Here is a 25,880-nt window from a genome sequence, read left to right as displayed (position 1 = left end):
TATTTTACGCAATATCACAGCTTAATTGAATTGTTTTTGTCCCCTTTTTCCATAAGAAGAGCAGAGTACCGTGTAGAGCAAAATTAGAGACGGCGCGACTGCGATTGTGCGTTTCGTCTAATGGTTTTACTAGCAGTCCCTGGTCCCGATCGGCCTATAACTAAACGGCTCGGCAGCAGCCGTCCGACAAACTAGCCGTCTTTCTCTCTCCGTCCCCACCTCTCATCTTCCCATTCTGCATTCTTCTGGCTGGATTCATACCACGGTCGCTAAGCTATGTGGGGCCTGATTAAAGAATACTATAACGATACAACGGTGCTTAAATTGTCAGCTACAGATCGTCCATCGGTAGACTCACAATGTTCTACCGCTCACTTTGGTCTACAAAGAAGTGAGGCCATCTCTTGACTTCCCCTGCAAGGCGAATAAAGATGACAGGCTTTGCTCTCTGAAATTAATCAGGTGGGCAGCCAACCAGTTGGCATTGATCGAACATCTATCTGTGCTAATAGGCTACGTTCTAATTCATCGATGATCGCAATGCAAAGCTCGATTGATAAAGTTACACAGCAGAGTAGTTTTACGGTTCACTTGGACGCAAGATTCGGCCACGTACAGAGTCATGTGAGCGGAGAAGGTTCACAAAGTTCAACTGGAGAGACCACTCAAGGCTCCAGCTTGAAAGATCCAGCCTTTCCTGTGTTCGGAGCAAAGATGGCTATTATCCAGAAAAGGACGGGCTTCAAGAGATTGAACTGGAGGTAAATGATCAGTTGCTTCGCCGGCTTTGCTGTGATTTTCTTGAGGGATTTGTAACGCTTTAGGCTGAGCTCATGCTGGCCTCTGTCTGGTCTGGTAAACTGATTTCGAGCCTCATAGTGCTTATTGTCGGACAATAAACCTACAATAGTCTTTGTACTGGCCCAGTCCAGCAACAACACCTGGCCAGATCATGCAGCGTTTGCATTGCCGCGGGCAATGCCCACACCTTCCCGACCTTCTCTTCCACCTACAACTAGTACCATCTACGTCTTCCTTGTACTCCCGTTTACTCTGGAAAAAATCTTCTCAGCAATAATCAACCAACAATCACCTAAGTAAAACAACAGACGAATTCGCTGCTTCTCTTGCTTTTGCATCAACTAGACGAACACCCCAGTCCGAGATGACCATAGCAATAGCTTAGCTGCTTCGTCACGCTGCTTGATCAGCTGCCAGATAGCAGCCAATAAGAGGCCTATGCTCGGCGTTAAGCTACAATGATCTTCTTTGCATCTTCCGGACCCTCTTTACGAGGCCAACAACGAAGCATTGTGCGATCCTCTTCTTTCGAGCACTGACAACACCTTGGTCGTCCTCAGACCAATGGGCGATTTCTGATGTTCATAACAACAAGCTCTATTGACAGCATGATCAGTATTACAATATGGTGCTGTGGTTCTCGGTATTCCATCTTTGCTCCTCAACAATCTTCGCTCAAGGTGTTGACCATGGCTGTCCCCTCAGATAACGATGCTTCTTCAAGACGCCCCCTGTCCACAAATCACATAGCTGGACCAAATACTGTAGAAATAGAGAAACACTCAGCTGCTCAGTATTCTGCTCCCCCGCCCCCTCCTGCACCCGATGGAGGCATTGTTGCCTGGGTACAGGTAGCTGGCGCTTTCTTCCTTTTCTTTAACTCCTGGTCGGTCTTGCTGGATCATCCCTGTGCAGTCCCCGTTTACTGACCCCAGGGGCTACAGGGGCATAATCAATACATTCGGCGTTTATCAGAGCTACTATGAAACCAGACTGCTCAAAGGTTACTCCCCATCCTCTATAGCCTGGATCGGAACAGTTCAAAGTTTCCTCTTACTTTCACTGGGACCTGTCGTGGGTCCAATTTTTGATAGAGGATGGATTAAGTCCTTGATAATAGCAGGCACGTTCCTGGTCGTGTTTGGACTGATGATGACCTCGTTATCCAAGGAGTACTACCAATTTTTTCTGGCTCATGGCGTCGCGGTGGGCGTTGGTTCCGGCCTTCTCTTCATCCCTAGCCTTGCCATACCCGTAACATACTTTACCTCCCGACGAGCGTTGGCCGTTGGATTTGCTGCGTCAGGAGGCAGCGTCGGTAAGTCCTGATTTAAACGATTTTATTGAATTATACTAACTTGGAATTCACACGCTAGGCGCTGTAATCTATCCCATCGTGTTTCACAAACTAATCGACCGCGTCGGATTTGGCTGGACAACCCGTATAATTGCTTTTATTGCTTTAGCCGGCCTCCTCTTCTCCATAGCGGTGATGAAATCACGCCTTCCTCCTCTTGAAAAGACTCGGCGGCTCCTTGATCTCACGGCCTTCCGTGAAGTTCCTTTCGTTATCTACTGCCTTGCGCTTTTCTTCGACCTTGTGGGCCTCTACTTCCCCTACTTCTATCTCCCGACCTATTTCACCATCTATCTCCACGCAGGCGATAACATATCCTTCTACATTCTATCCATTCTCAGCGCCTCTTCTTTCTTCGGTCGGATTGCACCCACCATGCTCGCTGATCGTCTGGGACCGCTGAATGTCATGATTATCGTGAGTCTTATGGTCACTATCCTCGCATTCGCATGGATGGGCATACACAGTAACGCTGGCGCCATCGTCTTTGCTGTTTTCTATGGCTTCCCATCCGGAACGATTGTCGCCCTGATGTCTCCGGTTCTGGCGGGATTGTGTCCGGACTTGGCTATCATGGGGACGTGGTTGGGCATGGCTTCTGTGTTTTCGGGGCTTGGCATTCTCATTGGCAATCCTATTGCGGGGGCGTTGTTGGATCTGGAACATGCCGTTTTCTGGAAGGGGCAGCTGTTTGCGGCTGTTACGGTAGGAGCTGGGATGGTATTGTTTGTGGCGTTGAGGTTGTGGCAGTGGAAGGACGGAAAAGGGTGGAAGCTCTGACCGGAACCCAACCTAATCCATGCTACATACCAAAGTGTGGTAAATCCGTTTTCTGTAACTGTTATAAATACTAATAGAAAAGAAGAGACTGAATATATGTAATACTAGAAAAGAGAATATATCTAATACATACCAAGCATACTATAGAATATAGTTCTTATTTATATCTCTCTTCTTCACTGTTTCTATGGTAAGTATAATAAGAAACTCTGAGATCTTTTTTAAGATGATTTTTTTATTGACTTCTTTATCTATACAGGAAGACTGATGGACCGGAATTATTATATGAAGGCTAAAAAACCAGGCTGTAGCACAAAAGATAAAATCATAATCCTTATATAGAATTTATATAATGATGTATAGCCTGTATTCAGTCAAGAATAAACAATGCTAGTGAGTGCTAGGAGACTGTCTTAGGTATTCTTCTTAGCTGTGTGTAGTTCAGCAAAGTGCCAATAGCTGCACTAAATTTGAAGAGAATAAGTTACTACTACTACTACTACTACTACTACTACTACTACTACTACTACTACTACTACTACTACTACTACTACTACTACTACTAAAGACACTCCCTCATGTACTTGGCTAAGTTGGTCTTCGTGCTCAATAACACTGCCTTTAAGTAACTATACGTTTGGAAGCTTAGCTACAGAACACTTGTCCGTGCTTACTTAACGAATATTTTTGTCCAAGACTAATTACTCTTCAGATAGTCCTTAGTCTGATACCTCCTCGACCCAATTCGACGGTACGTATATTAGTGAAGCTAAGCTAACAGGGACAGGGAAGCGATCCTAGGGTTTGACATACAGCCCCAGATCAGCTCAGAAAAATTCTCTCTGGTCTCTCGCATCTTCATTCTCACCCCACATCAAGTCCCATTCTCTTTCCAATACTTCCTTTGCACCGGTGCGCTCCAACCGAGCCGCATCCCACATAACATACCCCCACCTTTGGATTTCATCAGGTATGTAGCTTCCTAACATATTGCTGTATGTTCCTTTCCACAGAAGTGTCCATGCTAATGGCGGGTAAACTCCGTCCACTCTGTCGCCCCGGAAAGGCAACGGCTCTCTTCGCTCCTCCTTCTTATCTCGCTCAGAAGGTGCCCTAGCGCGGCGTCCACTTTGTGCCGCGTGGGTGAACGCGCCGTGTACATCTCCTTCGAGGAACTCCTCGAGCCAAAGAACCAAAGTCTGCTCCATTACATTGACCAACTTCGAGTGCTCCTGAATCTTAAAGAAGAGGGTATGCAAACGCTCGAGGCCTTGTGTAATAGTCCCGTTCAAATAAGCACGGCTGTGCTCTATTTGCGGGTTGTCAGCAAGTTAGCTAGGATCATACAGCAGAAGAACGTAAAAGTTGCATATCAAGAGGATTACTGACGTGGTATATTCACTGCCCCTTCCGGAGTGGGCGGTCTTTCCTGGTCATCAAACCGTGGATTCTTTTCACTGAAATCCCAGGTCACAGCATCATGGATTTCACGACATTTTGTTTCCGCAAAGACATAGATGCAGTTGATCTCCTCCAGTTCCCAGGGTTCCCATAAGTCTTCAAGCAACTTTAGAATATCGCTATCACTGAGTTGAAACTCTATCCTGAAAAGATCAAGCTCGTCCTTGTTAGGTCCCACGCCGAATACGTTGCTGCATAATTGAAAGCGATACAGAGCGCGGATTATTCTGTGTTCTTCTGATTCACTCAGGTCTTCGTCGATCTTCGTATGTGTTGCTTTCGGCTCTTGAGCTAGATTGCCTAACGCCCACACAGAGTAGTGCTGTGCGAAAGGTTTCAAGACCGAGAGATAAAAGGTTACCATGTCTATGGCATCTTTCAATGTGAGTCCTGCCGTTAGATCTGAGTGACAGCGCCTTTCCGTGAGAGACCCAAAATACTCAAGGATTCGATCGTGGTTGCGTGTCTGCGAGAAGCTCACTGAGCTAGACTCCTGGACAATACAAGCTTCGAAGAAAATGCTGCCCAGTGTGGTCGATAGGCTGTTGAGGAGGAGGCGCTTGCGATCCAGGAGATACTGGTTATGATAAACGGGTGATGCTTGAACTAGTGATCTAAGTCCTTCAACATTGAGTAGAAGGAGAATTTGAATTCTAATTTCTGCTGGCAGGGTTTCAAGATGCATATGTGAGTACGAACGGACCAAGTTGTTCATCGTGAAACTTTCAAGAAATTGATCGGCCAATATTGAAGTCATGAGAGGACTGATGATGCAAGGGCTTAAAGAGGCAAAGAAGTTCTTTCAGAAACAGAAGGAAATTCTAGTATCTAGTATAGGTTCTGAGATATTGTTCGAAGGTGAGGGGATCCTCGAGTCCCTGACAAGCAGCCTGATCTTCTTTTGCCTGGTGTTTCACTAAGCGCCAGGAACAGCTGCAAACACTCTTTCACCACTCCACCATGGGGGGCTGGATTTGCTGATGACTAAAATAGAAAATCTAACGTAACTCCCGGCCGCGCCGGCCACCCGCCCTAGAATCATTGTAATACTCATTGCTAATTCACTGCCTTTGATAGAAAGAGTTGTTGCATGTAGAAACGTGTTGGGCGGTGTACTAGGGGTGGCCGGTGCGGGCGGGTGGCCGGCGCGGCCGGGAGTTACGTTAGTGGATAACTTGCCTAAAACACTATCTGTTGAGATTATAGGCGGCACCAAGTGTTATGGACTGTATTCCAATCGTTGATGCTCGTATGTCCGGAGTGACTGCTATGCGCCGTCTCAGGGGAATGCATGCTACAGATATCTACAAAATGATACACACTACTGACACGTCGCGTAATGCTCCAAAGCGCGTGTACCAAAAGATAGACTTTCGTACTAGGTCTTGACCTTTCAGTTGTACCAAAACCTCAATTATTGAGGGTATCCGGTAGTCCTTCGTGACTCGTAAATTTGAGCCGAACACATTACGGATGAGTTGAGCGAGGAAGCAGTATCGAAGAAGTTCACTGACTTGCAATTACATAACATCATAAAACCGTAATAGATCCAGCCACTCGTCTACTCCGACTTCAGGCTCTGGCGCAACTCCTCGCGCTGGACGGCTCCAAAGCGCAGGTTACCGACATCAAAGATCTGCAGTCCAGTTAGTGAGCTTCAATATCGCCGTTAGCAGCAAATGGATACACTTACAGCGTAAATGCTCTTCAAAAAGGTATCTCCCAAGATATCCATGGTCATATCACCACGACTCTGGATTCCTCCATATACATAGCCCGTCTTCGCCTCCGAAAAGGCCAGGTCCTCCTTTTGCACCACAAATTGCTTTTCGCCGACGGCGAAGGACACAGTGGGTAGCTGATCCTGCGTCGTATCGGTCGGGTAGATCCAGCCCTGGACTTCTTGGTCGTAATACGCGCCGTCAATTGCGCTATAGATCGCCTCGCACGTGTCATCGTCCACCAACGCCAGCGTGGTGCCAGTATCAGCAATGGCGGTGTTACCCGACCGGTTGATAGTCTTTCCATTGACGGTGGCAGAGGTCGAGTTGAAGAGCCAGAAGCCTTGGCTGTTATCGACAGGGGTGTAGTAGACCTCTTCACCTGCGGTCTTCACCAGATCCTGATCAATGAAGCCAAAGGTATAGAATGACTCGTCATCAGTGTCCCGCCAGGTATCCAGCTTAGCCGTAAACAGCTCGGCCGACTTCGGAATGTCATCCTGCAGGATCATGTTCTCGACGGGCGTTTTCACAGACTTTGGCTGCACAGTGTTGATGTTGCTGAATGCTAGACCGAGCAATCCGTCCCCTTCGCCTTGGGCGAATGTGCTGGACATCTTCTCCGCTAGCTCGACGGCTTGGTTCTTGACTACTACGCCGCCAATGTTGACGTCGTCGGTGCCGACACTCCCTGATGCGGAGGAACCATCCCCATAGGAGATTTGCCAAGATTCACCTTCCAGGGTCTTGAAGGTGCTTGATTTGGACGAGTCGAAGATGGCATGGGTCTTGTTCTCGGATAGCAGGGTTGAGGGGAGTTTGTTCGACCAGACCTACATCTGTCAGTAAGATGATTCTCGTATAGGTCATTCATGATGGAAACGTACCCAGAGGTCAGCGGAACCAGTGTCAAAGTCCAATTTCAGGTTCTGCGCCGGGGTTCCGATACCCACGGTCGCCAGGTACATGGAGTCGTTCTGCACATCTTCGGCCGGGACCTCGCCAACCTCATCGCTGGTGGTGCTCTTCTTCCGCACCAGCTGGCGAATATGAGCCCGACCCCCAATGGGCTTGTCAGTGTACGGACGGCCGGTCTGTTGGATGGAGCTGCTGAGGGTGTAGGGACCAGGCTTGGTGGGGTGGAAGCGGTACTTGCGGATCAAGTGCACATAGGACTTGGTGCCTGATCGCTTGTAATTGAGGTTAGGGATGAGCTTGATTTTGGTAGCCATGATGGATGATGATTGATCAGAGTGGAGGGAAATTGGTATGGAAGAAGTTGAGTATAAGATGAAGAGAAAATGACGAGAGAGAAAGGGAGAAATCACCAGCCTTTTAAACCACCTACACAGCCAGCAGCTAACTAACTACTAGCTGGCTAGTGAACTAGTAAGTGACCCAAGATTGAGACGTCATTCTCTCCCCTCCCGTCCAGCGTAGCGACATGCATCCACTGACAGTCCAGTCTCGGCAGCCGACCCTTTCAGCTGGCCCTGGAATCTCGCCCCCAGTCGGGTGATGCAAATTGATTGAATGATTGGTTTCAGCTGATCGCGAGATCGGCGCCGATGACGCGATAAGCCCATGACTTATCTTATCGTGGAGGCCCAGAACCGGGACATTCGTCGCACTATTCAGGCCGAGTTGTGTTAGGGCCAGTTAGTGGCGTGGTGCGACGGGCCTGTCATCTTGTCCCGTTGGTCTTTCAAGCTCCGGTGATCGTCAAGCTTGGCGTCTCCTCCCCGAATTGCTTCAGGTCAGCCACTATCAGTGACCCCCGTTTTATTGGTGGGATTGCTTATCATCATTACGCAGCGTCTTCTTCATGATGTGATGTGATTTATTTTGTTAGTTTCGTTTTATTATTGGTGTCGTGTGTGTCGTCGCCACTTTCTCTCTCTCTTCCCCCTTCCCCATGATGGATGGCACTGAGATTCTGTGCCCTTATTTTTGTTTCTCCTCCCGGGCGGCCCGACCCTAACCGGGTGGCTCTGTCTCCATCTTCTGTTTTTTAATAGCATATTCTTACACAACTCCTGAGTAACAAAGAGATGGCGACACTGTACAATTGAGCGATTTCTAGTCACCTGGTATATCTACACCGATGTCATATTCTACGTACAGCTAGTTTCGACCTCCCCTATGCGGACTCCAGAAGTTGCAGGATGCGGAGTAGCAGGCCTCAGAAATGCCGCATGGCTCACAACAATTCAAAGCATCAATGGATCCTTTATGAGACTGATATAAATGAATGATGTCACGAAGTCAGACAATGAGGGGATATAGCTGTGATATGGTTGCGATGCAAAGATGCCTATGTAACTAGTCACAATTGCACGCAAACCATGGCCGGAATCACCTCATGGAGTTTACTGTTTATCCCTCCGGTGCGGTAAGCAGCCTAGTAATTCTGTCACGTCCAGAAAGGTTCTTCTTATTTTACAAGAGTGTCATTAATACTAACTGTACAACAAAAGAGATCACTGCTATACCTGGAAGTCTGCTCGGATGAAAGCAATCATTTGTTTACAATGATCCAGTCCATACTAGAGTCAATACAGGGCAGAGGGGTAAGAACTTTAATCATGTAAGAATCTTACTACTTAGTGATCAGACCAGCTGACCGCTCATTGAAACGGACATGACATGTCCCTTGAGGTCTTCCTCTTCTAATGCTCGACCATGCATGAGATCGCACATGGTGCAGTACCACGGGTTTTGTCTTACTTGATCTATCGAAACGCGAGAGAGCCGTACATCTGTATTCAACTCTAACAAATGCATCGATATCACAGTATTCAACTACGCATACTAAATATCTCTTGAGGATATCCTAACCGCTTCAGCCCCTCAACCCACGCATTCAGAATCTACTCCCATCTCCACGCTCACACGAAAAGAAAAGAAATAAAGCTCATCTTAGCTTCGCCACAAGGCTACTAGACTCCAGCACCACGATGAGGTGTGAGCTATATCGCTGAAGACCTGTAAATCTTATGAGTGCGAAACAGGTACCCGCATCCACTTGAAGCCTATGCAACACTGGCCCAAGTTTCTTCTGCTGGGATTTTAGAGGGATGAGGCAGATGGGGGTGTCCCTTCTACTATTGAGAAGAGGTCTGGGTTAGCTAATGCCAATCATTCCGGTTACAAGAAGACTTACCTCCGATCTTTAGACTGATCTATTCTTTGATGCCCGACCACGAGACAAAGCAGCTACTCCAAGCGCAATCGACAAGGTGCCGAACTGCAACACCGGAAGTTGAACTGTCCTCCTGCTGCTTCCAGATGGCTCAACCGCGACCATCTCGATATCGACAAGGTCATCGTCAACCGAGGCATCGTCCGCATCTTCCGCCGGTTGAGCTATCTTCCAGCAACCCCTGCCCGGTTGCCTGCTGATGCATTGGTTCTCCCAGCGGACACAATCGCAGGACGAAGATTCGAGCATCCCTTCCAGCTAATCCTCGCCGAATGGCTCAACCGCGACCATCTCGATATCGAGATGGTCGTTTTCACCCGACGCATCGGCCGCATCAAACTACCCCCAGCATCCCCGTTGCATTTTCTACCGAGGCTTTATCCCTTTCAGCGGCCACACGCACAGGACGAGAGTTCGAGCCTCCAAGTACGGGCGTATTGTATCATACCTGGCACCACCACCACCACCGCCATTGCGGCGTCGCTGGTGACGCGTTATCATCAAACCCTTTGTGCCACTAGCTCCCGCAGCAGGAAGATGAACGATCAAAACCTGTATTTGGAGCAGCAGCCCTGCATCTGTCTTTTTCCTTTGGCTGAAGCATCGCCTGCATCTTCCGGTGGTTGAGCTATTCGCTATCATTCCCACTTGCTTTCCGATTGCCTGCCGAGGTAAATATGTAACTTATTCTTGCAATCAGCAGCCACATACAGGGGATGGATGCTCGAGCCTCGAGGTGTGGGTTTGTTAACGTCAAAGTTGATGCGTCCAGAAAGGGAGGTGATTACCATGTCTTTGACGGTGCGACATAGTGTAACACCTGCTCGATTAGGACTCTAACTATGTCTTTATCGATAAAGGAGCGTTGTTCGTGCTTGCAGCGTGGATAGAAGATCGAGCCTGCGATGGAAGAAGGCTTGGTGTTTGGGTTCACGAGGAGGACTTGTCGTGACCTTGGATTATTACAGAGGGTTCGATGCCATTGGGTCTTTTATCAATATGTAAAGAATCTTCCTGAATGGATTATCCGTGGTCGTAAGGGGTGGAGAAGGCTTCAGTGTTTTGAGGATATATATAAATACTACTAGTAGGAAGTATCGTAAGTAGCCATCCCTCCTTCAGATATATATATTCAAATATATAGTATTCAAGATTTTCCTGGGAAAGAAGAGAAAAAGTAAGAAGAAGAGAAAGAAGCAGCTTTATATAGACGACTCAAAGAGCAGATAGGTGAAACAGCCTATCTACATTGAATCCCGCATATTCCCATGAGGGCATAATTCAACCTATCTAAGCCACGTTTCCTACCTGGATAAACTACCTATAGTCTCCGTGACTGCTACTTGAGGGTGAAAGTGAGGAGGTTGGTGAGGTGAAAAGGCCATCTGGTGAAGGTGTAAGGCTGAAGAATGATTCATAGTAGTGTAGTAAATGGCTGTACGGATCCCGACTTGTCTATGCCGAATCAGCAAAATAAATTGAGCAGGACAAACTGCGGTAGAAGTTTGGTCTCGGGTAGATAAGATGACGGCCATGAAGTAAGGCACAAAACAAAAAACAAAAAACAAAAAATGGAGCTGCGGGGAATCGAACCCCGGACCTCTCCCATGCTAAGGGAATATTATACCACTAAACCACAGCCCCATTTGATGAAAGATGACTACATCTTATGGTCTATTAAGGAGGCACAAGGCTCCACCACGTCGCGCGGACTGTTCAGCTCAGACGCTACTTGAGGGTATTGTCGGAGGTACTCCGCACTTGACCCATGAAGAATGTCAAACAACCTACAATCATATCAAGTGGATAATACAGTGAAGTACCATTTAATAAAACCTATTGAGTTGGAAAGTAGGAGAAACATCAATAAGATCACTCATATTCCATTACATTCCGTCCTGCACAGCAGACTCTAGTACTAGTACTATATATTAAGTTGAAGTAAATAAAAACCAGATAAACTTTTGTTCCCGTGCACAGTATTCTCATACCACCCACATCTAGACAATCGCATGTCCCGTCTGCTGGGCGCGACGGCCCGTTCCAATTCCATCCACTCCGCCCTCCTGGTCCTTTCCTAGCCACGGCTTCTTCGCCTCACCCATCTCGCCCTCCATGATGAAGTACACAAACAGGCCAATGACAATTAGCACGAAGGCAATGGGATACAGGAATTGGACGGAGTAATGGAACACCTGGATACCGATGATCAAACCCCAGAAGTTCATCGTCAGCAAGGAGATGTTGAAGAACATGGCTGATGACACACGCAGCATGATGGGCGCCAGCGTGTAAAAGATGAACAGCACTATAGTGTAACCGGCAATGTACCCGCCCACCTTGTTGTTCCAGGTGGCGCCGTGGAAGGAGCCCCGGTCGAAGATGGCGCACTGAACGCCGTTAATGAACATACCCCAGAAGCCCATCTGACCAATGACCTCGTACATGGGCCGCTTGGAAACCATAAACTCTTCAAACAGGTTGCTAAAGGCGTAGATGGTGCAGGCCAGAAGGGCAAACAGGTCACCCTTCACTTGATCTTCGGCGGGGTAGTTGGCACCGCGCAGGTAATCGGATGCGATGAGCATGCCCAGACCACCGCAGGCGAGGAAGATACCAAGGTATTGGGTGATGTGGTAGCGGACGCGCAGGAAGACGAAGGAGATGATGGCGACACAGATGATGGTCCAGAAGCTGAAAAGCTCGGCACTGAGCAGCGAGGTATAGCGGTAGGCGAGCACCATGAAGTAGTTGCCTTCGACGTCCAGGAATGAAAGAATAAAGTACCGCCAGCAGTCACGGTAAAGCATTCGAAACCATTTCTTGAAGCCGTACTTGTAGATGGTAATGCTGGTGTAGACGAGGTTGAGCAGGATGTAGTTCCAGAGGGTCTGGAAGGCGGGGATACTGTTGCCAGCGTTGGAGAGGAGGGACGAAAAGGTGGAGGAGCTGATATCGGCCAGCGCGATGATTTGACTGTTCTTGATTAGTATTTGGCCGCTCTTTGAAGTGGTTTTTGACAAGATATGCACTCACCCTAGAAGCAAAACCAACCAGAAATCGCGGGTCTTCATGTAGGCAAACAGCCTGGCCGCGCGACTTTGGGTTGGCTGCTGCTCCTGCTGGGCTTCCCGATCTTGCGATTGACTGGTCTGCTCCGACGACTCGGTCACAGTATGTACCTGCTCAGTCTTTTCCGTGGAATATTGGGGTTGAGGCTGCACGTCGGCGACAGCCGCGGACTTTTCATTATCGGCAGACATGGCGGGGAAGCTGCAGAATGCGACGAGGCGCACGGGGAACTCAAACAGAAACAGGAAATGCGAAAGAGGGTATCCAATGGAGCTTTTCGCCAGCAAATGTGAACGCAAAGCTCCGAAGTCGTTCACTGCCAGGACCAAGGGGCGCAAAGAAGAAAAAAAGAGAAAAGAAAGCAGAAACGGGACGCTGGGATGAGAGGAGATTTAAAGCAGGCCGACGAGGCCAGACCGCGAGGGCGAAACTAAAAAGCAACTAAAGCAAAAAACTTCAGATTTCCTTATCGCGGAGTGGGCCGCCGCAGCGAATGGCAGGCCGGGTGGGGAGATTTCTATAATGTAAGTAGAATGCAGTAGTGTCTTTCCATGATGACACTCGGGATGGTAACCACCAGACAATGTTTGGTGGACTGAGATCCAGCAGACAGTACTAGTACTATCCCTGTAACTATGAGATGGTAGTAGTCAGCACTTGTCAAATCATAATTACAGTATTGCAGAAGGAGAAGTGGAGGGGAATATGAGCAGTTGTAAAAGAGAAAAAGTGAGGGGAGCTGCAGACGGAAGGCGCCCGAACCCGTCTCGGCGCACGGTCTTCGCTTCTGCCCAGTTCAAGTGGAGAAGGCCACCCGTTTGCATCCAGTCACAACCAACCAATCCGCTTGTTTTCTCCTTCGCTTACCCGTGCCTTGTTTTCATCGTATCCATCTAAGTATTCTTTTGTTTTGTCGTAGGAGGCCATGACAGGAAGTATAGAGTGATTCAGAGGTACACGCCGGGAAGTTGGGTGGTTCTCTTCATTGGGACCATTCAAATGTCCTCCCCGACCGACCGCTACATGGCAGTCAGTCACACATAGAGACACACAGTCGTTCTGTGCTACTCCTCCCTGACTATTAGCATAGTAAGTACTTGTAGTACTAAGCTATTATGTGTATCGCCACGTGTGGTGGCGTTGCCTCTCATTGGACGATGCCCTATATACAGGCAGGTATATAACATGGATCTATCATCGCTTCATCACTAAGATTTCCCTATTGTTAATCAGAATACTGCAATACACGACATCACACCTGCAGATAATTTTCGACTTGCCGCCCATGCAAGCACCAGTCAACGCTAGTTCGCAGCCAGGACAGCCACCGCCCATGCCGGCAAACTAAAGGTAAATGTACCATTGCTCGCCTGCACCGTCGATTCGCTCGGCGTGACCAGCGTCTGGGTGTCGGAGTTGTACGCGTCGGGGTCATTGTCCGCCAGCACCGTCAACTTGCCCGTGCTCGTTCCTGGGATGCTCACGCTCAGGTCCTGCGTCTCCGAGCCGTAGTTGGCCAGCTTCACGTAGTACGAGTCGCCGGCGCTCGACGCAACCCAGTACAACGGTCCAAAGTCGCTGTCAGAGGTCACCTCCTTGATTGTATCACCCCGGTTACGCGAGAACATTTCCTGCACGTAGTAGCTGGTCGAAAGGAAAATGTCACCAGGTGACTGCGTGTATCCGATCAGGTCCGGCTACCACTCGTTAGCTCATCTATACCATCCGACACCGCTGCGCAACAGTGACTTACCGTCCACTGAGTCGAGTTCACCAGCTGGAGCAATGGCGCATACGCCGCCATCTTGACCACATCGCTGTTCCTCTCGAACCCGATCATGAATACGGCCTCGGAAACCGACCCCTTCATGTTGGGCCAGTCGATCTCCCAGCGCGAATACTCGCCGATGAAGTATGGCACAGAGCGGTCCAGGTTGTCGAAATAGTTGAACTGGCCCACCAGCCCATCGGGTGTGCTGTAGTCGTGGTAGTCGACCCAGCTACCCTCGGGCATCGACTCGGGCAAGCAATCCGCCTCGCTGGTGCTAGCAATAAGGATGAGGTCCGGATAAGCCGCATGGATCGCATCATAGAAGGCAGTGAAACGTTCGGCGTAGGACTCGCATCCGCCTCCCAGCATATCTTCATTTCCAATCTCGACCATGGTAAGGTTCCACGGCTCCTCTTGTCCATTGGCAGCGCGCCATGCTCCGTAGGTCGTGCTCGTATCACCCAAGATGTACTACCGTAGGGTTAACCTCAGCTATCAATAGGATTTGTTGCTGAACATACTTCAAGTTCGTTTAGAACATCATCGATATAAGGGGTCAGTGCGTCGCCTGTGATTGGGGTGTTGCCACCCGACTCCAGAGCGAACCCATCCCAGACACCGAGCACCGGCACGAGTCCCAAATCCTCACACCAGTAAAAGTATTCGTGGAGGCCTACAAGCGTTAGTACCGTAGTTAGGTATTTGCATATATTTGTACTTACCAAGACCATCGGTGTTATAGTAAGTCCAAGTGCCTATTTACCGTCAGGAATGAATGTTTCGCTCCTGATGTTAAGACATACCTTCACGGCCGGGACGATCCCAGAGATCGCCGATTGTCTCGTTCCACTTCCAGCGGTTTTCTGCGCTGTTTCCCTCACTGTCTCTGGTGAGCGTCGCTATCCTTGCTAGATGAGTTGGGACTTACAGGTTGTTGCCGCCGGGAAATCTCAGGAAAGATCCTTTCATATCAGCCAGCACATTGGCAAGCTGGGGCTTCAGGCCATTTTCCCTACAAAATCAGCCCCTATTTCACTCTTCAGATATCGGAATGCGAACCTTGATTTATAAGTCTCGCCAAAAAGCGTCAGGTAACCGAAGTTCAAAGACGAACCAGCAGCCACGCTTCCATCAACTGTAAGCTCGTACAAGACGTTGCCATCTGGAGCCTTGGTGGTGGGGAACTTAACGGAGGCTTGGGTGAAGTTGTCTGCTGTGGACGTATGGGTGATAGTGGCAGAGCCGTACTCCGTGCCGGTGTAGTTTCCAACCAGTCGGACGGTGATGTCGCCCGAGTAATCTCCCTTTATCCAGAAGGAACTCTGGAATTCGCTGCCGTCGACTGGGATGCCCCAATATCCCTCATTAGAGAGACCCACCGCACCGGTAGCATCATCCGCAACATCCAGCTTTATAGTGCTGGGAATGGCAGAAGTCAATGGACTGTCACCATCAATCGCGATGGTAGCATCACCGACAGCCGCCCAAGCAGTCAGGTTGGGTGTCGTTCCCTGAAGGCCAGGGTTCTGCAGCAATTGCCCGTAAATTCCTCCGTCTCCTGAGTGATTGATATCCTAAACCATCGTTAGTGAATGCATTGTCAATGGGCGCCGTTCCTGCAGCCTACCTCAAACATAAAACCATATAGAATGGGACTGGATGAGTTGCCACCCTGGGTGGAAACCTTCAATGAAACTCCATGTGCATGGTGAACGAGGGAGAGCAGTAAAGAAAGAGCGCCGACGCCCGAAAGAGCTGAGAAGGCCACCATGTTGCCGGCTGTCTGAAGGAAGCTGAGCCTGGTCTCATTGTTGCAAACGGAGGATACGAGGCCTTTTATGATCGGACTTAATGAAATTAACCGGGGCAGTAAACAACCAAGACAGCAGCGGATGTGGTGGGGTCATTACAACGAAGTCGAAGACAATCAACCGAGAAGCCAAGAAATCGAGGAAGAGGGACGATGCCAGTGGGAGAGTGGAACAGTGGAGGAGAGTGGAGGTGGAAGGTGGAATGTGGAGGAGAAGACAGAAGGGGGGGAGGAAAAGCGTGACTGCACGGGGCATGCACTTGCCTGCCACGATGTCTTGGAAACCTCTCTCCTCCGCGTTCCCCGAGTCCCTCCAGTTGCTCACTCCACCATCTGTGCCATCTTTTTTAGCCGCACCCACGCTGAGATCCAAGTAGACAGTGAGTCTGTGTCGTACCGAAATAATCCCGACGGCTAACCCCAGAATTCCCCGGCTCTCCAATTTTAGGGTCCCTTAACCGATCGTACGACATGCCGATCCACCCATTCTTCAGTTCTACAGAAAGTTTGGCGCATCAAAAGCTCGGCTCATAGTCCCCCGTCAATGAAGGTTGGTGTCTCAAGTCATGTCGCCTCAACTTCGCGTCGCAATGTCCAAACAGCTGACAAGTTTTGTGCCTGCGCTTTACCAATGCGGAGTCGATAGTGATACAGGAATCATTTCGATGGAAGATAGTGAGATTTCAGTCGTCTCAACACATGGCCAATCCATTGTCTTGAACCCTCAGGGCATGTGCTGTGACTATCGGGCTAGTCGGCCGCCTAGCCTTTGCAGATCCACCCAAGCGAAACTCTGACGTCGGCCGTGCACTTTCCCCCTCATCGTTACTCCGCTATTTGATGTGGTGGATTGGATGTTCTCCGAGCAAGGGAAAACCCCGGCGGGACCCCTGAGAAAATCCTCCGATACTGGAGTAGACCTTGAGTTCCTGATCCAGCCACAGCCGTCCCTTGGTTCTTCCCGGCTTATCTCTCTCCGGGATGTCGCTGCCACCTTCGTCATAGTTAGACTGTTAGAGTTTGCCCCTGTTTCTCTTTTACTCTATCGTTGCTTCCGGACCATCCTAGTTCTGCTCTTTTCATCCTTTGACTGATGCGCCTACCGCGCTATGCGAGACATTATAAACTTAGACCTCAATTATGATGGTTCATGCCAGTTATGGCGATCGGGTGCAGTTTTCCATGACGCCTCACTGCAGGCACAGCGGCTTAGTTTACTTCCGACACACCCCACTGTTTTTCCATACTTCAGTTAAGAATACAGCTGTATGCTTTAGTATTACGGTACCCCGAAAATGGAAAGAGTCGATGGTCACGCTGATCTCTCACTTTGCAGGCGTACTAAGTTTACCCGTCTTATTAGAAGGCTGGCGCTGGGTTCCCTTTATGCGTGCCGAATTCGATCAATCCAGTCTTAGAAGTTAGGACATCTCTGAATGTCTATATCGGTGTATTAGATATATTTGTGGTGTCATATCCGAAGAAAAAGGATGCTATAGACATGATGTTCGATTCCACAAATTTGCAGATACATATTAGCCTTCGGCGTTCTACTACATGCTCCATATGAAAAATCTTACAAGATCATCGTTCAGTCCTCTGGCTCATTTCTTTGAGCAACATTGTGTCTCTTACACAGATGCTGAGGGTGACCCAGATCATATTGATAAGGGGGAGCTCATCTTAGCTTCACCATAGGCAATATGCCCTGGCTACTAGACTCCAGCACCACGGTGAGGTGCGAGCTCATCGCTGGAGGCCTTGCCGAAATCGACCAGGCACCCGGCATCTACATGAGACCTGATAGCCTCGATACAGGCCTCATGCTCCGCTCGGGATTTTGTAGGTCATCAAGGAGGCCCTTGAATGCGAGGACACCTGACCCCAATTGGCCAGGCTCCCTTACTGCGCCCGAGTCTCGCATATACTCTACAGGGCAGGCGCAGTGCCCAACATGAGCCCTGATCTATGCGATACAAGACTCATGTTCTGCTAGGGATTTTTAGCAGGGACACAAGATAGCTGGATGCCCGTGTACCAGCACCCACTGACCACCTGATCGAAAACGACACAGGCCTCAGCCTCTGCCAGGGGCTTTTGGCAGGGAGAATCGCTGGGCACCTGACCGGAATCGACCAGGCACCCGCACCCACCAGTAACCTGCTCGAGTCGATACAAGCACTGGTTGTCCACTCGAGACCTGTCGAGTCAATACAGGCCTCAATCTCTGCTCGGGATTTTGTGCAGGGGAGTTATCTGAGCAGGGAAGCTGGTCGGAATCGACCAGAAGCCGGTCTCATTTGCTGCTAGGGACTTTTCAGCAGTATGTCTAAGCTGAACCTGATCGAATTTGACCTGATCGCATTTGACCTGACACCAGCACCCAATGGTGGCCTGATCGAGAAGGACCAAGTACCACTTCTTGAAACTGCTAGGGGCTTTTTAGCAGTATAGCCGCAAGCTGAACCGGGCGAATTTGACCTAATCGCATTCTACCTGGCACCAGCACCCAATGGTGGCCTGATCGAGAACGACCAGGTACCACTAATTGAAACCTGCTGGGAAATTTTTAGCAGTATAGCTGCAAGCTGAGACGGTCAAATTTGACCTGATCGCATTCGACCTAGGCACCAGCACCCAATGGTAACCTGATCGTGAACGACCGGGCACCACTTCTTGAAACCTGGTCGGGCCCGACTCAGGCCAAGGATTGAATTCGCGAACCCCAATAGGGAAATATCTCAGCAGGATATCTGATCGGAATCGACCAGAAACCCGCTCACTTCAGACAGAATCGAATTCGACACAGGTCTCATTTGCTGCTAGGGACTTTTTAGCAGTATATCTGAAAGCTGAGCCTGATCGAGGTCGACCTAGGCACCAGCACCCATTGGTAACCTGATCGAGATCGACCAGACACCACTTCTCGGCCTGATCGGGTTCGACACAGGCCAAGGGTAAAATCAATGTTTCAGCAAGGTGACATCCATCGCCGGAGCCTGATCGAGTCGACCAGGCATCGCATCCACTAAGCCCTTGTCGAATCGACAAGGGCCGAGTTTCCGCGGGCAACTTTCAACATCCTCGAGGAGCCTTTCGACTTCTCGCTTGCTGCCGTCGTTCCTCCTCCTGGCGGGCTCGCCAGGCCTGTGCCGGCGAGGGCGAGAACGTCTTTATGGTGGTCAGCTTTTCGGCCTCTCCGTTCCGGTTGTTAGCCAAGGAATATTGTTCGTCTCGGCTGCCACGGTCAGAGGGCCGGCGGACTCAAGACGTCGCCAGACTCGGGCACCACCATCACGACGGTTCCGACGAAGCGAAGGAACCGAAGTGCTGGGGAGGTTGACAGATAGGGGGGAGAGGGGGGTGGGGAGAGGGAGAGGAAACAAAAGGAGGAGAGGATGTTAAAACGAGATTGTCGACGTGTGAAAAGATAAAACCTGAACTAATCCTGTTGGCAGAGCCGTTTGAGATGGAAGCAGGCTGTGGTGAGAAGAAGAAGAGGAAAGGAGAAAGAAGAGGCAGAAAAGTAAAAGGAAACACGAGAAGCGAAGAGCTTGCAAGTGAATCAAACAAACAGAATTGAATTTTTCCCACAACACAAGAAGGGCTGTACCACTGCGAGTATTCACTGAGCCTCGCATCCCCAGTCATCTACATCCCACAACTCGTCATCATGATCATGAGACTCATTCTTGGGTATACCCTCTCATACTGTCATAATGACGGCCCTCGTCCTTCCTGAACAGTAAATTGACTGGGAACGCCGAGCTAGAAGAGAAAAAGTCGCAAAGCAGACACTCCGGGTGAACGTGAAGTTATATTCGGCATCGCAAGTTAGCTACCGGCAATATCTCCTGTTCCGGACCCTCCTTCCCCCCATTGTACCGCCAAACCAGCTGAATGTCCAGAACCTCGGGATTTCGCATTATATGGCGCAGGCCAACCAGTGGCTGATTTCACTTTCATTCAATGAATACATCGCATGTTTCTCCAACAGGCAGGCGCAGACGACTGGGTGGGTTTGGGGTGGCACAGACCGCCTGTTTAGGGTTATGGCCATGCAACAGCAAGAAGTTATTCGTAACCTCACTATTAACGATATCAATCGCGGTGCAACTGAGTCGACAGTCAATACTGCCTTTCTATCTTTCTTGAATGCCATCTCAGACTTGGGCCCGCAGCCTGCTCAACGCCTATGGATCCTCGCACCCAAGAAGCTTGTAGCGGACTTCAGCACACCGCAGCGCGAAAGAAGACTTGTGGCCTACATAGATGGACAGCTGGAAGATGTCGTTCTACTCAAACCTCAAGCCCAAGACGCCCAGGCTGCCAACGCGGCTAACCAGCCAAACCAGTATCTCCCGCAAGCGTAGCGGTGTCGGGACGTCGCCTTGCCGAAAGGGGGTGTTTGCAGCGGGCGCGCCGCACCTTCCTTATTCCTTCTATGCAGAATGATATTATCATCCGTTTTCTTCACGCTTTATGTAGTCTTAGTAACACATAAGATACACAACACAATGAAAAGACCTCTTCTTTTGATTTCTATCTATCTTTGATCCCTTGTTAGATGTTAGATGCGCCCGCACGGTCCGTGCAGGGAGCAGTGGCAGAATAATCGCCTGGATAAAGAGCTTTCCCGCGGCAGCGGGGGCTGCTGATTCACGAGTACTCTTGTCCAAGCACGGTACCGAGCTCTATATCAGTGTCTCTAGTTATGATGATGGGTGGTTGAGGTACATGCAGGGGGCGAGGGGGGAGGGGGCCGGGCTATCTCTCCAGAGCTGGGTTCGCGAACATGCGCCGTTTTGGCCCCTGGGACACATGCCGGCCAAACGACATGAGGAACTATACCCTGATCATTATCGCACTTTTATGGATTTAACTTAGTCATTTTAGAACAAAGGGAAAATTACTGCGGATAAGATCTCACTTCTTTGTTACTTTATTTCTTTTACTCTCCCACAAATAACCAGCCATTCTAAATGAAGGGAGGAAGACAGAGTAATTGTAGCTAGGATGTAAAAGTATCATTACTCTTTTGCTGTATCCTACTCAGTGCCTTTCAATCCAACCTCTAGTGAAAATAGTATGGGACCATGGAAGAGCAAAAGACCCAAAAACATTTCATTCGGTACACCATAGGTAGGTTGGGTCTTCTCGATGTGATAGGGTATCGGATTATCCTTTTTTCAAGTCTACGTGTTGTCTGTTCGTGACTTCCCCTACGAGCTTGTGTTGTGCGGTGTGGATAAGTTTCAAAGTCGAAGAAGAAGATTCCGATAGAAGGTTTATTACTGCCACCGCATGTAATATGCTCGCCAATCCGCACAAGTGCTCCTGAATGAGTACTGACCCAAAATCAGCCGGACGACGCCGCCCCAATCTTTCTATTGTATATGACCAGCTACTACTGCGCAATGACCAAAGCAACGTAGCACAATGCATTAAATTAGTCGGTAATTAGTAGATAGAAATTCGTAATGCCCTGAGAAGGGTTTCCGTCAGGCTCCCGCCACAGGACGCGCAAACAGCCAAGACATAAATAGATCGAGCGGAGCATCCTGCTCTCTCTCGAAGCTATAAAGCTTCGACACGTGAATGATCAGAACGTGTGTATACATGGAGGCACAAAGCAGTCGTGCATGCTGTGGCCCCACAAATGAAACAAGTAGAAATGGAAACTTCTGTTCATCTGGGAAGGCTGGACTCTTCTGGGAAAGATCTTCAAGCTCTTGCTCATTCATATCAGAAAGACCTTCTATCATCTCTTCACTTTCCACTTTAAACTCCTTGACGCGACTACGCATGATATTGAGGATGGTAGCGAGCTCACCACCCAAAATCGAACCATCTCTGGCATTTATTGGCTGGTAAGCCACTGCAGCAATATGGGGAAGTGGTGGAGTATCGCGAATCTGAGGCTCAAGGAAAAGACGGATGCCCCAGCAGCGTCCTGTAGATGGACACGGTCCAATTTGTGTAGCGTAACTCATGAAAGGATTCGGTGGCCTGAAGATTAGCAAGCTTTAATGACTGAATCAGTAATCCAGCTGGAATATACGGTACTCACGTCATTTTGCGTACTTCGCAGAAATCCATCAGTGATGAGTACGGACGGTGGAAGACTCGATTGGCAGTGGCATATTGGGTAAAAAAAAGAGCAGCCTCATAGGAACAGTTCTCTTCGTCGGTCACCAACCACCCTTTTTTCCGAGCCTCGTCTCTGTCGGCCAGTGGGATGTACTTGGGGAAGGGAAGATCAGAGGTAGTGGGGTGGGCTTGTAGAAACGACCGAGAACGCGGGACAAAGGGTACAGATGACGGATATTCAGAGCTTGACTCAGGATCCCAAGAAGATACACATATGTTATGTTCTTGCAGAAACAGCGGCATGACGTCCCCTTCTGAGCCAGGCGAATCAGAGACGAAGGGTGTACTGTGCTCTCCTCTGACCACTTCAAGGTACAGCAACCTCAGTATCTTCCGAGCTTTACTCTCCGCCATCGTGGATGATAGTCAGGAAAAAAGGCCTGAGCCAGACCAAGGAAAGTAGGTAGCCGATTAGTTCCGCGGATGGCAGTAGAGTGTTTGGGAGAGGGAGAGGGGGAGGCGCGGTTAGAGAAAAGGGAACAGAAAGCAAGGCCATAATCATGTGACAGTGTATTCATTGACAAACCTCACCAATTCTGATCTCAACTTGACTAAATTTTATAAATGACAGATGGCTCATGCTGTGGATTGGTGTCTTTCTAGTGTGATGACGATAACAGTATCTTGAATGATCCACTGCATCGTGACAATCGCTGCGCGGCTAGGGTTGCCACTATATATATCCGGCAACCATACCAGCAGGTTCTGATAGTACTATTCATGCACGAGATACTCAGGTGACTAAAGAAACAACTAGATCATGAATACGGGATGAGATACACTCTAGATTATATTCATCTTATATGGACGCAAGCGACAACGTACATTGTAGATGGGTGATGGTATGCTGCCTCGTTGAGCGTGGTAGTCCGAGTCATTTAGATATCTGTCAAGAACATAAAGCAAAATAAATCTCCAGCAAATAAGAAGTCCTCGATGGTCTAACGGTCATGATTTCCGCTTGTCACTCCCTTTCGGGAACAAGCGCGGGAGACCTGGGTTCGACTCCCAGTCGGGGAGATTTCTTTTTGCATTTCTCTGCACCTACTACTACTACATACACCATACTTTTTGTTGGCCCGATATGAACGCAACACAGGCAATTTATTTTTCAATCCAGTTTTTCCGTTCCATTGTGAATGAAAATACACGGTGCACTTCCTCTAGCTCATCCAGTATCAATACTATAAAGAAGTCTCGGCCAGCTGGCACATCTTCAGCTCAATTCGTGTTCTTTTATCATGAGCCGCGTCCCATGCATTCTACTTACGCAGACGGCTTTTTATTAAATGGCTGACATAGACCTGCATTTTGGTAATTACTCTCTGACGCAATAGCAAGCTTATGGAGCTTGATCAATTGTGCCACTGGATGAGCTATTCTGTAGGTGTGGGTGACGAAGTGTGGGACGCTATGCTTCGCTGATCAGAAGCGCATCACTTACCTGTCATGCATTGATCATCAATCGCTGCTAGTTCTCTGCCATTTTGTGTGACAACTAAGAGCCGGGCTTCCAAGGAACCATTTTAGTCGCATCCCATAACTGCCTAATGACAACAGAAACGATGCAGGTACTCATTACCCTAACCGGTCTGAATCACTACTCTGCACGTCTTTGCTATTATATTGGCATCGCTAGATGCACCAAAAAATATCAATAAAGCCGCAAAATTACCAAGCCCCGCTAAAGAATAAAGCGACTGATCGATGCAAAATCAAAACAGTGATCACGACTGGAGAATCCGCCGAGCTGCCTCCATATCTTCCTCCGAAGGCATATTGACAATCATGAGATAAATAATGTTCTGCCATCATGTTAGCATCTGTAAGCCATCGGAAAATGTATCATAAGTACCTCTTTCAGCAGCTTCTTGATTCCTCCAATGGGACTTCCTAGAGGTCCTGTCTGGCGAATGTCTCTGACTCCCCGTCCACGACCAGGAACGCTTTGGCCACCATACGAAGTATGAGCAGGTGAATGCTGATAACTCTCTTCGCGGTGCATCTCATCCTGCCCTTGTGGATCTTCCATCGGTAATCGTCCGAACCTGGCTGCACGAATACCAGCCGCCAGCCCTCCAAGGGACAAAGGTGGCGATTCAATTGACTGCCTGCCGAGACCTCTTCTTCTATCGGTTCCAATTCCGCCACTTCGAAGTTGCACTAATCTCTCACCAGTCATATGTCCACCCGTAAGTAGGCCGACCAAGGAGCCGCTGCTGGCAGGATGGCTAGGGTCGGCATAACGTGATGTGAACGTTGGCTTATGACCCTGGCTCAAAGCACTATCGGGGTTCTTCATCATCTAAAATCCCCAGGTCAGTTCCAGTACATACGATCAATATGGACCCAATAACATACAAATTTGGCCTGTGACCTCCGGTCCCAGTAATCCGAGACGAACTCCTTTCTTCGCTTCGTACCCTTCAGTTTCGACTGATTGTCTCCTCGATGTTCTGCTAACTCATCCAGGTCGGGAAAGATAAGAGGGGCACACTCCGAGAAGGGCAAAACGCCGTGCGTCTTAGCATCCGATGACTTGAGTCTATGCCGAACCTTGTTCATCAACCCTGCTCCACCATGCTCGATGGCCGCGGATATCGTGGAGTTCATATCGAAGGTAGCGTAAGGCGAATCAGACCCGGGCTTCCATGTCATAACCAAACAGAAAAGGCCACGAGGGCGGAAGAACTCATCATTGATCTTGTCAAAGAATTTGTTCGTCCTATATACTATGCATCAGAATCACACAAAATAACACCACACCATATCACACAAGCCTTACCTTCTCCTACCATCAACAGCCATAGCCACATCAGTCGCCAACTGTATCAAAATCGAAACAGCTATCGAAATAGGCTCAGGAATGAACATAGTCCCAATAGAAGCCAAATTAATAGCTTGCAACCATGGAGTCGCCTGACACGCTCGGTTCGACGTCTCCAGAAAGTCAAGAAATATAGACTTGTCGATACCAAAATCCTCCAGAACAGGAGCATAGGCTCGAATGAAACCTCGCTTGCGAGACTTCGGCCTTTGCTGAGGCAGCACCACAGGACAAGACAGTCTGGGAGAATCCGACGTGGGAGCGTACGGAGGTGGAGCGGGATAATTCTGAAGAAACGAGACTGCTAAGCCCTCGATATCACCACCGGCAGGTTCTGAGTCGGCACGCCGCTCATCCCCAGCTAATTCATCTTGCGCCTCGTCAAGAACCCATTCCTCTTCATGTTGTTCGTTGATGAGTTGCTCGACTTCGTCGGCATCCTCCGTAATCGCTTCTCTGACAGTATTATCTGTGTCTGATGCATTCGCCTTTTTCTCTTCTCTACTTGCCTTATAGGCTGATATGCTCTCTGAGGCTAGACCGATGCCGGATGCGATACCCTTGACGAGGCTGGCTCTGAGATCCATAACTTTTGGGAAAGCGTTGTCGCTGATGGTGTCTAGGAACAATGCCACGAGGTTGTAGGGCGTGAGACGTGGAAAATAAGTGGAATATTGGGTGAGACAGCGCCCATCCGGACAAAGTACTCTTATAGTATTCTCTACTACTACACACCTAAGCTGGAGGTTTCGGCCTTATTTGACAACACTTGCCCCGATTAGGCAGTCAGCGCGACGGGAGGGTCAGATTACGAGGCTGTGCTGCAGCCACACTAGGCATCAGCCATTACATTTGTTGCAAGATCAGGGTATTACGCTGAAAAGATCATGTCGATTGGGTAAAATATATCAATCAGGGTGTGCGACTG

At 49.1% G+C, this 25,880-nt stretch overlaps 9 protein-coding genes and 2 non-coding genes across 11 annotated transcripts; 4 read left to right on the top strand and 7 right to left on the bottom strand.

The window, feature by feature from the left end:
- Nucleotides 1–1,490: 1,490 nt before the first annotated feature.
- Nucleotides 1,491–2,938, top strand: BO79DRAFT_276345 (MFS general substrate transporter; the record flags this gene model as incomplete). Its single annotated transcript, XM_025687744.1, has 3 exons — nt 1,491–1,687; nt 1,746–2,119; nt 2,178–2,938. The coding sequence occupies 3 exons, from the start codon at nt 1,491–1,493 to the stop codon at nt 2,936–2,938; spliced, it is 1,332 nt and encodes a 443-aa protein (XP_025534847.1).
- Nucleotides 2,939–3,754: 816 nt separating this feature from the next.
- On the bottom strand, nt 3,755–5,176 carry BO79DRAFT_276332 (uncharacterized protein). Its single transcript, XM_025687743.1, has 2 exons — nt 4,328–5,176; nt 3,755–4,247 (listed from the first exon to the last, which is right to left on the bottom strand). The coding sequence occupies exons 1-2, from the start codon at nt 5,154–5,156 to the stop codon at nt 3,766–3,768; spliced, it is 1,311 nt and encodes a 436-aa protein (XP_025534846.1). The 5' UTR covers nt 5,157–5,176; the 3' UTR covers nt 3,755–3,765.
- Nucleotides 5,177–5,908: 732 nt separating this feature from the next.
- Nucleotides 5,909–7,400, bottom strand: BO79DRAFT_181858 (pepsin-like aspartic protease). The gene is made up of 3 exons (XM_025680181.1): nt 7,008–7,400; nt 6,093–6,953; nt 5,909–6,035 (listed from the first exon to the last, which is right to left on the bottom strand). The coding sequence occupies exons 1-3, from the start codon at nt 7,350–7,352 to the stop codon at nt 5,961–5,963; spliced, it is 1,281 nt and encodes a 426-aa protein (XP_025534845.1). The 5' UTR covers nt 7,353–7,400; the 3' UTR covers nt 5,909–5,960.
- A 1,065-nt stretch (nt 7,401–8,465) lies between these two features.
- Nucleotides 8,466–9,949, top strand: BO79DRAFT_222052 (uncharacterized protein; the record flags this gene model as incomplete). Its single annotated transcript, XM_025683545.1, has 3 exons — nt 8,466–8,512; nt 8,682–8,690; nt 9,337–9,949. The coding sequence occupies 3 exons, from the start codon at nt 8,466–8,468 to the stop codon at nt 9,947–9,949; spliced, it is 669 nt and encodes a 222-aa protein (XP_025534844.1).
- Nucleotides 9,950–10,894: 945 nt separating this feature from the next.
- Nucleotides 10,895–10,966, bottom strand: BO79DRAFT_t247. The gene has a single exon. It is a non-coding gene; the product is annotated as a tRNA-Ala (tRNA).
- A 239-nt stretch (nt 10,967–11,205) lies between these two features.
- Nucleotides 11,206–12,729, bottom strand: BO79DRAFT_290795 (DUF914 domain membrane protein). Its single transcript, XM_025688928.1, has 2 exons — nt 12,359–12,729; nt 11,206–12,298 (listed from the first exon to the last, which is right to left on the bottom strand). The coding sequence occupies exons 1-2, from the start codon at nt 12,583–12,585 to the stop codon at nt 11,323–11,325; spliced, it is 1,203 nt and encodes a 400-aa protein (XP_025534843.1). The 5' UTR covers nt 12,586–12,729; the 3' UTR covers nt 11,206–11,322.
- Nucleotides 12,730–13,698: 969 nt separating this feature from the next.
- BO79DRAFT_276325 (alpha-l-arabinofuranosidase a precursor abfA) lies at nt 13,699–16,166 on the bottom strand (the record flags this gene model as incomplete). The annotated part of the gene is made up of 8 exons (XM_025687742.1): nt 15,793–16,166; nt 15,225–15,739; nt 15,094–15,177; nt 14,969–15,045; nt 14,888–14,920; nt 14,687–14,838; nt 14,148–14,636; nt 13,699–14,091 (listed from the first exon to the last, which is right to left on the bottom strand). The coding sequence occupies exons 1-8, from the start codon at nt 15,934–15,936 to the stop codon at nt 13,699–13,701; spliced, it is 1,887 nt and encodes a 628-aa protein (XP_025534842.1). The 5' UTR covers nt 15,937–16,166.
- Nucleotides 16,167–19,730: 3,564 nt separating this feature from the next.
- Nucleotides 19,731–20,862, top strand: BO79DRAFT_159408 (uncharacterized protein; the record flags this gene model as incomplete). The annotated part of the gene is made up of 2 exons (XM_025678950.1): nt 19,731–20,344; nt 20,580–20,862. Coding segments are annotated over 2 exons (897 nt in total), but the record flags the coding sequence as incomplete, so codon positions are not given.
- Nucleotides 20,863–21,431: 569 nt separating this feature from the next.
- Nucleotides 21,432–22,491, bottom strand: BO79DRAFT_276323 (uncharacterized protein). The gene is made up of 2 exons (XM_025687741.1): nt 22,046–22,491; nt 21,432–21,984 (listed from the first exon to the last, which is right to left on the bottom strand). Exons 1-2 carry the CDS (start codon nt 22,477–22,479, stop codon nt 21,477–21,479), a joined length of 942 nt encoding a protein of 313 aa, XP_025534840.1. The 5' UTR covers nt 22,480–22,491; the 3' UTR covers nt 21,432–21,476.
- Nucleotides 22,492–23,055: 564 nt separating this feature from the next.
- On the top strand, nt 23,056–23,145 carry BO79DRAFT_t249. Its single transcript has one exon. It is a non-coding gene; the product is annotated as a tRNA-Asp (tRNA).
- A 622-nt stretch (nt 23,146–23,767) lies between these two features.
- On the bottom strand, nt 23,768–25,601 carry BO79DRAFT_181854 (uncharacterized protein). Its single transcript, XM_025680180.1, has 4 exons — nt 24,911–25,601; nt 24,487–24,850; nt 23,981–24,430; nt 23,768–23,930 (listed from the first exon to the last, which is right to left on the bottom strand). The coding sequence occupies exons 1-4, from the start codon at nt 25,537–25,539 to the stop codon at nt 23,853–23,855; spliced, it is 1,521 nt and encodes a 506-aa protein (XP_025534839.1). The 5' UTR covers nt 25,540–25,601; the 3' UTR covers nt 23,768–23,852.
- Between the last annotated feature and the right edge of the window lie 279 nt (nt 25,602–25,880).

The sequence above is a fragment of the Aspergillus costaricaensis genome, assembly GCF_003184835.1.
Source record: "Aspergillus costaricaensis CBS 115574 unplaced genomic scaffold BO79scaffold_46, whole genome shotgun sequence".
NCBI classification, from domain to species: Eukaryota; Fungi; Ascomycota; class Eurotiomycetes; order Eurotiales; family Aspergillaceae; genus Aspergillus; species Aspergillus costaricensis.
Note: the sequence above shows the minus strand (reverse complement) of the source record. Positions and strands in the feature narration are given on the sequence as shown.